The sequence below is a fragment of the Suncus etruscus genome, chromosome 13, assembly GCF_024139225.1.
Source record: "Suncus etruscus isolate mSunEtr1 chromosome 13, mSunEtr1.pri.cur, whole genome shotgun sequence".
Classification (NCBI taxonomy): Eukaryota; Metazoa; Chordata; class Mammalia; order Eulipotyphla; family Soricidae; genus Suncus; species Suncus etruscus.
The window spans coordinates 555249-567107 of record NC_064860.1 but is presented as its reverse complement, the minus strand read 5'-3'; the positions used below and the strand labels follow the sequence as shown (position 1 = coordinate 567107).

Here is an 11859-nt window from a genome sequence, read left to right as displayed (position 1 = left end):
AAATTCCCTGTTGGATTTCTTCTCTCTAGTTTGGAACCATATGTTAGGCTAGGTCAATGTCTGATACCAAATGTTAAGCTGGTATTTAATCCTGCTGGTGTGATGTACCTGAAAACATAATACCCTCATATAGGGACACTGTCTAACCTGACAGAAACCGGATATGTTTATTACTGTCTATACTCTGTGCCTTGTTTGTTTTGTTACACTCACCTGAATTCGAACTTCATGAACTTTGGGGGGAGCCACCTCAACTTCTTCAATGCAAAGGGGCTTGCCTGATTCCCAGGCAACTGCTGCTTTGCATTTAATAACCTGAGAGAAAGGAATGGGACAAGATGGGGCAAGTGGATGAGAGAAAGGACATAATAAATTAAGAGCATATCAGTATATAATTATGTAAAGTTAGGGAGGTTGTAGTTATTATATGTAATGTAGATATTATATGTAATGTCATTATTGAAGCATTTTAATTTTTTATTTTATTTTTAATATTTTTATTAAAACCACTGTAATTTACAAAGTTCTTCATAGTTGGATTTCTTACATACAATGTTTCAGGATCAATCCCCCCATTTATGTCGACCTCCCTCCACCAATGTTCCCAGAATGCATCCCCTGCCACCACCCCTAACCCCACAGCCAGCCATTGTAACAGGTCCATTTTTGTTTGTTTTTTGGGCCACATCTGGTGATGCACAGGGGTTACTCCTGGCGATGCACTCAGAAATCGTTCCTGGCGGAGGGACCGGGGTACCGGGGAAATGAACCCAGGTCCGTCCTGGGTCTGCTGTGTGCAATGCAAATGCCCTGTCACTGTGCTATCGCTCAAGGCCCCATTTTAAGTATTAATTTTTAAAGTTTGGGTTTCATAATTTTATTGTTGTTGACTTTGGCTTGGATATTTAGTTTTGTCCTTTCTTAACATGACCAGTGCACCTGAGATCACTTGGCCCCTGTCCCTGTTCTTTTATATTTGTGTTTCCCCTCCTCTACTCAATTTCTTCCTTTCTTCTCACTAAACTCTAGAACTCTGGAGACAAGAGTTCTATTTTTTTTTTTTTTTTTTTTGGTTTTTGGGCCACACCCGGCGGTGCTCAGGGGTTACTCCTGGCTGTCTGCTCAGAAATAGCTCCTGGCAGGCACAGGGGACCATATGGGACAACGGGATTCGAACCAACCACCTTAGGTCCTGGATCGACTGCTTGCAAGGCAAACGCCGCTGTGCTATCTCTCCTGGCCCGAGACAAGAGTTCTAGACAACTCCCATTGCATTTTTTATTGAAGCGTCTTTATTATTAACAATTATCTTTTTATCATCTTTTTTTTTTTTTTTTGGCTCACACCCGGCAGTGCTCAGGGGTTACTCCTAGATCTATGCTCAGAAATCGCACGTTGGCAGGCTCAGAGGATCATACATGATGCCAGGATTTGAACCACCGTCCTTCTGCATACAAGGCAAATGCCCTGTCTCCATGCTATCTCTCCTGTCCCTTTTTTTTTTTTTTTTTTATTTAAACACCTTGATTACATACATGATTGTGTTTGGGTTTCAGTCATAAAAGGAACACCACCCATCACCAGTGCAACATTCCCATCACCCAAGTCCCAAATCACCCTCCTCCCCACCCAACCCCCGCCTGTACCCTAAACAGGCTCTACATTTCCCTCATACATTCTCAATATTAGGACAGTTCAAAATGTAGTTATTTCTCTAACTAAACTCATCACTCTTTGTGGTGAGCTTCCTGAGGTGAGCTGGAACTTCCAGCTCTTTTCTCTTTTGTGTCTGAAAATTATTATTACAAGGGTGTCTTTCATTTTTCTTAAAACCCATAGATGAGTGAGACCATTCTGCGTTTTTCTCTCTCTCTCTGACTTATTTCACTCAGCATAATAGATTCCATGTACATCCATGTATAGGAAAATTTCATGACTTCATCTCTCCTGACAGCTGCATAATATTCCATTGTGTATATGTACCACAGTTTCTTTAGCCATTCATCTGTTGAAGGGCATCTTGGTTGTTTCCAGAGTCTTGCTATGGTAAATAGAGCTGCAATGAATATAGGTGTAAGGAAGGGGTTTTTGTATTGTATTTTTGTGTTCCTAGGGTATATTCCTAGGAGTGGTATAGCTGGATCGTATGGGAGCTCGATTTCCAGTTTTTGGAGGAATCTCCATATCGCTTTCCATAAAGGTTGAACTAGACAGCATTCCCACCAGCAGTGGATAAGAGTTCCTTTCTCTCCACATCCCCGCCAACACTGTTTATTCTCATTCTTTGTGATGTGTGCCATTCTCTGGGGTGTGAGGTGGTATCTCATCGTTGTTTTGATTTGCATCTCCCTGATGATTAGTGATGTGGAACATTTTTTCATGTGTCTTTTGGCCATGCGTATTTCTTCTTTGTCAAAGTGTCTGTTCATTTCTTCTCCCCATTTTTTGATGGGGTTAGATGTTTTTTTCTTGTAAAGTTCTGTCAGTGCCTTGTATATTTTGGAGATTAGCCCCTTATCTGATGGGTATTGGGTGAATAGTTTCTCCCACTCAGTGGGTGGCTCTTGTATCCTGGGCACTATTTCCTTTGAGGTGCAGAAGCTTCTCAGCTTAATATATTCCCATCTGTTAATCTCTGCTTTCACTTGCTTGGAGAGTGCAGTTTCCTCCTTGAAGATGCCTGTAATGTCCTGTAGTGTTTTGCCTATGTGCTGTTCTATATATCTTATGGTTTTGGGGCTGATATCGAGGTCTTTAATCCATTTGGATTTTACCTTTGTACATGATGTTAGCTGGGGGTCTAAGTTTAATTTTTTGCAAGTGGCTATCCAATTGTGCCAACACCACTTGTTGAAGAGGCTTTCCCTGCTCCATTTAGGATTTCCTGCTCCTTTATCAAAAATTAGATGGTTGTATCTCTGGGGAACATTTTCTGAGTATTCAAGCCTATTCCACTGATCTGAGGACCTATCCTTATTCCAATACCATGCTGTTTTGATAACTGTTGCTTTGTAGTACAGTTTAAAGTTGGGAAAAGTAATTCCTCCCATATTCTTTTTCCCAATGATTGCTTTAGCTATTCGAGGGTGTTTATTGTTCCAAATGAATTTCAAAAGTGTCTGATCCACTTCTTTGAAGAATGTCATGGGTATCTTTAGAGGGATGGCATTAAATCTGTATAATGCCTTGGGGAGTATTGACATTTTGATGATGTTAATCCTGCCAATCCATGAGCAGGGTATGTGTTTCCATTTCCGTGTGTCCTCTCTTATTTCTTGGAGCAGAGTTTTATAGTTTTCTTTGTATAGGTCCTTCACATATTTAGTCAAGTTGATTCCAAGATATTTGAGTTTGTGTGGTACTATTGTGAATGGGGTTGTTTTCTTAATGTCCATTTCTTCTTTATTACTGTTGGTGTATAGAAAGGCCATTGATTTTTGTGTGTTAATTTTGTAGCCTGCCACCTTGCTATATGAGTCTATTGTTTCTAGAAGCTTTTTGATAGAGTCTTTAGGGTTTTCTAAGTAGAGTATCATGTCATCTGCAAACAGTGAGAGCTTGACTTCTTCCTTTCCTATCTGGATTCCCTTGATATCCTTTTCTTGCCTAATCGCTATAGCAAGTACTTCCAGTGCTATGTTGAATAGGAGTGGTGAGAGAGGACAGCCTTGTCTTGTGCCAGAATTTAGAGGGAAGGCTTTCAGTTTTTCTCCATTGAGGATAATATTTGCCACTGGCTTGTGGTAGATGGCCTTCACTATATTGAGAAAGGTTCCCTCCATTCCCATCCTGCTGAGAGTTTTGATCAAGAATGGGTGTTGGACCTTATCAAATGCTTTCTCTGCATCTATTGATATGATCATGTGGTTTTTATTTTTCTTGTTATTGATGTTGTGTATTATGTTGATAGATTTACGGATGTTAAACCAGCCTTGCATTCCTGGGATGAAACCTACTTGATCGTAGTGGATGATCTTCTTAATGAGGCATTGAATCCTATTTGCCAGGATTTTGTTGAGGATCTTTGCATCTGCATTCATCAGTGATATTGGTCTGTAATTTTCTTTTTTGGTAGCGTCTCTGTCTGGTTTAGGTATCAAGGTGATGTTGGCTTCATAAAAGCTATTTGGAAGTGTTTCTGTTTGTTCAATTTCATGAAAGAGTCTTGCTAAGATTGGCAGTAGTTCCTCTTGGAAAGTTTGATAGAATTCATTAGTGAATCCATCTGGACCTGGGCTTTTGTTTTTCGGCAGACATTTGATTACTGTTTTAATTTCATCAATGGTGATGGGGGTGTTTAGATATGCTACATCCTCTTCCTTCAACCGTGGAAGATTATAAGAGTCCAAGAATTTATCCATTTCTTCCAGGTTCTCATTTTTAGTGGCGTAGAGTTTTTCAAAGTAGTTTCTGATTACCCTTTGAATCTCTGTCATATCAGTAGTGATCTCTCCTTTTTCATTCCTGATACGAGTTATCAAGTTTCTCTCTCTCTCTTTCTTTGTTAGGTTTGCCAGTGGTCTATCAATCTTGTTTATTTTTTCAAAGAACCAACTTCTGCTTTCGTTGATCTTTCGGATTGTTTTTTGAGTTTCCACTTCGTTGATTTCTGCTCTCAGCTTTGTTATTTCCTTCTGTCTTCCTGTTCTTGGGTCCTTTTGTTGAGCATTTTCTAGTTCTATTAGCTGTGTCATTAAGCTACTCAGGTAAGCTCCTTCTTCCTTCCTGATGTGTGCTTGCAAAGCTATAAATTTTCCTCTCAGTACTGCTTTTGCTGTGTCCCATAAGTTCTGAGAGTTTGTGTCTTTATTGTCATTTGTTTCCAGGAACCTTTTTATTTCCTCCTTGATTTCATCTCGGACCCACTGGTTATTGAGCATGAGGCTGTTTAACTTCCAGGTGTTAAAGTGTTTCTTCTGAGTCCCTTTGGAGTTCACAAATAATTTCAGAGCCTTGTGGTCAGCGAAGGTAGTCTGCAAAATTTCTATCCTCTTGATCTTATGGAGGTATGTTTTATGTGCCAGCATGTAGTCTATCCTGGAGAATGTCCCATGTACATTGGAGAAGAATGTGTATCCAGGTTTCTGGGGATGGAGTGTCCTATATATATCCACTAGGCCTCTTTCTTCCATTTCTCTCCTCAGGTCTAGTATATTCTTGTTGGGTTTCAGTCTGGTTGACCTGTCCAGTGTTGACAAAGCCGTGTTTAGGTCCCCCACAATTATTGTGTTGTTGTTGATATTATTTTTCAGATTTGTCAGCAGTTGTATTAAATATTTTGCTGGCCCCTCATTCGGTGCATATATGTTTAGGAGAGTGAATTCTTCCTGCTCTACGTACCCCTTGATTAATATAAAATGTCCGTCTTTGTCCCTTACAACCTTCCTGAGTATAAAGTTTGCATTATCTGATATTAGTATGGCCACTCCAGCTTTTTTATGGGTGTATTTTGCTTGGATAACTTTTCTCCAGCCTTTTATTTTGAGTCTATGTTTGTTCTGACTATTCAGGTGCGTTTCTTGTAGGCAGCAGAAGGTTGGATTGAGTTTTTTGATCCATTTAGCCACTCTGTGTCTCTTAACTGGTGCATTTAGTCCATTGACGTTGAGAGAAAGAATTGTCCTGGGATTTAACGCCATCTTTATTTCAAAATTTGGTGTGTCTTTTGGGTAGTCTTGTCTTAGATTAGGTCTTTCAGTTTTTCTCTTAAGACTGGTTTTGTGTCTGTGAAGTTTCTGAGCTGTTTTTTGTCTGTGAAACCATGTATTCTTCCATCAAACCGGAAAGTGAGTTTTGCTGGGTATAGTATTCTGGGTGAAGCATTCATTTCATTCAGTCTTGTCACAATATCCCACCACTGCTTTCTGGCATTGAGCGTTTCTGGTGACAGGTCTGCTGTAAATCTCAGGGAAGCTTGCTTGAACATGATTTCCCCTTTTGATCTTGCTGTTTTCAGAATTCTGTCTCTATCTGTGGGATTTGTCATTGTGACTAGGATGTGTCTTGGGGTGGTTTTTCTGGGGTCTCTTTTGGTTGGTACTCTTCGGGCATGCAGGATTTGATCACATATATTCTTTAGCTCTGGAAGTTTCTCTTTAATGATGTTCTTGACCATTGATTCTTCCTGGAAATTTTCTTCCTGGGTCTCTGGGACTCCAATGATTCTTAAGTTGTTTCTGTTGATCTTATCATAGACTTCTATTTTCGTCTGTTCCCATTCTTTGACTAATTTTTCCATTGTCTGCTCATTTGCTTTAAGTTTTTTGTCCAATCTCTCCTGCTGTATGGAATTGTTATGTATCTCATCTTCCACAGCACCAAGTCTATTCTCAGCTTCTGATACCCTGTCCCAGAGCTTATCCATTTTGTCATTCACTTCGTTTACTGAGTTTTTCAGGCCTGTTAGTTGACATGTTATTTCAGTTTGGAGTTTTGTCATTTCTGCCTTCATATTTTCTTGGTTCTTATTAGTGTTCTGTTCAACTCGATCCATGGTTTCTTGGAGTCTGTTGAGCACCTTCCATATTGCTAGTCTAAAGTCCTTATCTGAGAGGTTGATTAGTTGTTCAGTCATTATCTGGTCCTCAGAATTGTCATCTTCATTCTCTATGTCTGATGCTGGCCTGCGCTGTTTCCCCATTGTCACATTTGTATTGTGGGTTTTTCTACGTGTTGTAGTGGTATTCATTGTCTATATGATGTAGGCAGCACACTCCTCTGGCTCCTCCCTTTCTGGATGGGCTGACTTGCCTCTAAGGGAGGGGAGTCCTCCGTGGATGAAGCCTCACACTGGGTCAAATCTTAGGCCCGAGCATGTAACAGAGAAGACAGTCCAGAGAGAAATGTTTGCTTCTGTGATATAGCGCCGTTCTTAGTGTGATTTTTCCTTCTTGTTGCAATGGAGTTCTTTCCTTAGAAAGAGTGCACGGCCGCGTAGCGAAGCGGAGCGGCCGTGCTCCTCTGAGCCTCTTTTTGCCCCACTCGCAAGAGTTTCACGCAAGAGGACAGTAGACAGACATAGACAGGTCACACTCACAGTCTTTCACAGCTGAGCCCCACTGGGCCGGTGTACTTTTGCGGATTTTCCCCGCCTGGTGTCACACACAGGGAGCCAGCTTTTGCAAAGGATAGCCGGTTTTTATGCTCTGAAGTCCCTCCCTGAAAATGGCGTCTGGGGCGAGCGAGGTTTCTGGAGGCTCTTTTTGCCCCACTCGCAAGAGTTTCACGCAAGAGGACAGTAGACAGACATAGACAGGTCACACTCACAGTCTTTCACAGCTGAGCCCCACTGGGCCGGTGTACTTTTGCGGATTTTCCCCGCCTGGTGTCACACACAGGGAGCCAGCTTTTGCAAAGGATAGCCGGTTTTTATGCTCTGAAGTCCCTCCCTGAAAATGGCGTCTGGGCGAGCGAGGTTTCTGGAGGCTCTTTTTGCCCCCACTCGCAAGAGTTTCACGCCTTGAGGACAGTAGACAGACATAGACAGGTCACACTCACAGTCTTTCACAGCTGAGCCCCACTGGGCCGGTGTACTTTTGCGGATTTTCCCCGCCTGGTGTCACACACAGGGAGCCAGCTTTTGCAAAGGATAGCCGGTTTTTATGCTCTGAAGTCCCTCCCTGAAAATGGCGTCTGGGCGAGCGAGGTTTCTGGAGGCTCTTTTTGCCCCACTCGCAAGAGTTTCACGCAAGAGGACAGTAGACAGACATAGACAGGTCACACTCACAGTCTTTCACAGCTGAGCCCCACTGGGCCGGTGTACTTTTGCGGATTTTCCCCGCCTGGTGTCACACACAGGGAGCCAGCTTTTGCAAAGGATAGCCGGTTTTTATGCTCTGAAGTCCCTCCCTGAAAATGGCGTCTGGGCGAGCGAGGTTTCTGGAGGCTCTTTTTGCCCCACTCGCAAGAGTTTCACGCAAGAGGACAGTAGACAGACATAGACAGGTCACACTCACAGTCTTTCACAGCTGAGCCCCACTGGGCCGGTGTACTTTTGCGGATTTTCCCCGCCTGGTGTCACACACAGGGAGCCAGCTTTTGCAAAGGATAGCCGGTTTTTATGCTCTGAAGTCCCTCCCTGAAAATGGCGTCTGGGCGAGCGAGGTTTCTGGAGGCTCTTTTTGCCCCACTCGCAAGAGTTTCACGCAAGAGGACAGTAGACAGACATAGACAGGTCACACTCACAGTCTTTCACAGCTGAGCCCCACTGGGCCGGTGTACTTTTGCGGATTTTCCCCGCCTGGTGTCACACACAGGGAGCCAGCTTTTGCAAAGGATAGCCGGTTTTTATGCTCTGAAGTCCCTCCCTGAAAATGGCGTCTGGGCGAGCGAGGTTTCTGGAGGCTCTTTTTGCCCCACTCGCAAGAGTTTCACGCAAGAGGACAGTAGACAGACATAGACAGGTCACACTCACAGTCTTTCACAGCTGAGCCCCACTGGGCCGGTGTACTTTTGCGGATTTTCCCCGCCTGGTGTCACACACAGGGAGCCAGCTTTTGCAAAGGATAGCCGGTTTTTATGCTCTGAAGTCCCTCCCTGAAAATGGCGTCTGGGCGAGCGAGGTTTCTGGAGGCTCTTTTTGCCCCACTCGCAAGAGTTTCACGCAAGAGGACAGTAGACAGACATAGACAGGTCACACTCACAGTCTTTCACAGCTGAGCCCCACTGGGCCGGTGTACTTTTGCGGATTTTCCCCGCCTGGTGTCACACACAGGGAGCCAGCTTTTGCAAAGGATAGCCGGTTTTTATGCTCTGAAGTCCCTCCCTGAAAATGGCGTCTGGGCGAGCGAGGTTTCTGGAGGCTCTTTTTGCCCCACTCGCAAGAGTTTCACGCAAGAGGACAGTAGACAGACATAGACAGGTCACACTCACAGTCTTTCACAGCTGAGCCCCACTGGGCCGGTGTACTTTTGCGGATTTTCCCCGCCTGGTGTCACACACAGGGAGCCAGCTTTTGCAAAGGATAGCCGGTTTTTATGCTCTGAAGTCCCTCCCTGAAAATGGCGTCTGGGCGAGCGAGGTTTCTGGAGGCTCTTTTTGCCCCACTCGCAAGAGTTTCACGCAAGAGGACAGTAGACAGACATAGACAGGTCACACTCACAGTCTTTCACAGCTGAGCCCCACTGGGCCGGTGTACTTTTGCGGATTTTCCCCGCCTGGTGTCACACACAGGGAGCCAGCTTTTGCAAAGGATAGCCGGTTTTTATGCTCTGAAGTCCCTCCCTGAAAATGGCGTCTGGGCGAGCGAGGTTTCTGGAGGCTCTTTTTGCCCCACTCGCAAGAGTTTCACGCAAGAGGACAGTAGACAGACATAGACAGGTCACACTCACAGTCTTTCACAGCTGAGCCCCACTGGGCCGGTGTACTTTTGCGGATTTTCCCCCGCCTGGTGTCACACACAGGGAGCCAGCTTTTGCAAAGGATAGCCGGTTTTTATGCTCTGAAGTCCCTCCCTGAAAATGGCGTCTGGGCGAGCGAGGTTTCTGGAGGCTCTTTTTGCCCCACTCGCAAGAGTTTCACGCAAGAGGACAGTAGACAGACATAGACAGGTCACACTCACAGTCTTTCACAGCTGAGCCCCACTGGGCCGGTGTACTTTTGCGGATTTTCCCCGCCTGGTGTCACACACAGGGAGCCAGCTTTTGCAAAGGATAGCCGGTTTTTATGCTCTGAAGTCCCTCCCTGAAAATGGCGTCTGGGCGAGCGAGGTTTCTGGAGGCTCTTTTTGCCCCACTCGCAAGAGTTTCACGCAAGAGGACAGTAGACAGACATAGACAGGTCACACTCACAGTCTTTCACAGCTGAGCCCCACTGGGCCGGTGTACTTTTGCGGATTTTCCCCGCCTGGTGTCACACACAGGGAGCCAGCTTTTGCAAAGGATAGCCGGTTTTTATGCTCTGAAGTCCCTCCCTGAAAATGGCGTCTGGGCGAGCGAGGTTTCTGGAGGCTCTTTTTGCCCCACTCGCAAGAGTTTCACGCAAGAGGACAGTAGACAGACATAGACAGGTCACACTCACAGTCTTTCACAGCTGAGCCCCACTGGGCCGGTGTACTTTTGCGGATTTTCCCCGCCTGGTGTCACACACAGGGAGCCAGCTTTTGCAAAGGATAGCCGGTTTTTATGCTCTGAAGTCCCTCCCTGAAAATGGCGTCTGGGCGAGCGAGGTTTCTGGAGGCTCTTTTTGCCCCACTCGCAAGAGTTTCACGCAAGAGGACAGTAGACAGACATAGACAGGTCACACTCACAGTCTTTCACAGCTGAGCCCCACTGGGCCGGTGTACTTTTGCGGATTTTCCCCGCCTGGTGTCACACACAGGGAGCCAGCTTTTGCAAAGGATAGCCGGTTTTTATGCTCTGAAGTCCCTCCCTGAAAATGGCGTCTGGGCGAGCGAGGTTTCTGGAGGCTCTTTTTGCCCCACTCGCAAGAGTTTCACGCAAGAGGACAGTAGACAGACATAGACAGGTCACACTCACAGTCTTTCACAGCTGAGCCCCACTGGGCCGGTGTACTTTTGCGGATTTTCCCCGCCTGGTGTCACACACAGGGAGCCAGCTTTTGCAAAGGATAGCCGGTTTTTTATGCTCTGAAGTCCCTCCCTGAAAATGGCGTCTGGGCGAGCGAGGTTTCTGGAGGCTCTTTTTGCCCCACTCGCAAGAGTTTCACGCAAGAGGACAGTAGACAGACATAGACAGGTCACACTCACAGTCTTTCACAGCTGAGCCCCACTGGGCCGGTGTACTTTTGCGGATTTTCCCCGCCTGGTGTCACACACAGGGAGCCAGCTTTTGCAAAGGATAGCCGGTTTTTATGCTCTGAAGTCCCTCCCTGAAAATGGCGTCTGGGCGAGCGAGGTTTCTGGAGGCTCTTTTTGCCCCACTCGCAAGAGTTTCATGCAAGAGGACAGTAGACAGACATAGACAGGTCACACTCACAGTCTTTCACAGCTGAGCCCCACTGGGCCGGTGTACTTTTGCGGATTTTCCCCGCCTGGTGTCACACACAGGGAGCCAGCTTTTGCAAAGGATAGCCGGTTTTTATGCTCTGAAGTCCCTCCCTGAAAATGGCGTCTGGGCGAGCGAGGTTTCTGGAGGCTCTTTTTGCCCCACTCGCAAGAGTTTCACGCAAGAGGACAGTAGACAGACATAGACAGGTCACACTCACAGTCTTTCACAGCTGAGCCCCACTGGGCCGGTGTACTTTTGCGGATTTTCCCCGCCTGGTGTCACACACAGGGAGCCAGCTTTTGCAAAGGATAGCCGGTTTTTATGCTCTGAAGTCCCTCCCTGAAAATGGCGTCTGGGCGAGCGAGGTTTCTGGAGGCTCTTTTTGCCCCACTCGCAAGAGTTTCACGCAAGAGGACAGTAGACAGACATAGACAGGTCACACTCACAGTCTTTCACAGCTGAGCCCCACTGGGCCGGTGTACTTTTGCGGATTTTCCCCGCCTGGTGTCACACACAGGGAGCCAGCTTTTGCAAAGGATAGCCGGTTTTTATGCTCTGAAGTCCCTCCCTGAAAATGGCGTCTGGGCGAGCGAGGTTTCTGGAGGCTCTTTTTGCCCCACTCGCAAGAGTTTCACGCAAGAGGACAGTAGACAGACATAGACAGGTCACACTCACAGTCTTTCACAGCTGAGCCCCACTGGGCCGGTGTACTTTTGCGGATTTTCCCCGCCTGGTGTCACACACAGGGAGCCAGCTTTTGCAAAGGATAGCCGGTTTTTATGCTCTGAAGTCCCTCCCTGAAAATGGCGTCTGGGCGAGCGAGGTTTCTGGAGGCTCTTTTTGCCCCACTCGCAAGAGTTTCACGCAAGAGGACAGTAGACAGACATAGACAGGTCACACTCACAGTCTTTCA

The 11859-nt window shown here is 46.0% G+C and overlaps 1 protein-coding gene across 3 annotated transcripts in view; it reads right to left on the bottom strand.

The window, feature by feature from the left end:
- ADH5 (alcohol dehydrogenase 5 (class III), chi polypeptide) overlaps positions 1 to 11859 on the bottom strand; it is a 167643-nt gene that overhangs the window by 43142 nt on the left and 112642 nt on the right. For 2 of the 3 annotated variants that reach the window (XM_049785292.1, XM_049785291.1), the window contains exon 2: positions 214 to 315. The exons of the other annotated variant lie outside the window; for it this stretch is intronic. In XM_049785292.1, coding sequence (XP_049641249.1) covers positions 214 to 315 — 102 coding nt within the window. The remainder of the gene's footprint in view (positions 1 to 213; positions 316 to 11859) is intronic. 3 annotated transcript variants of the gene reach the window in all.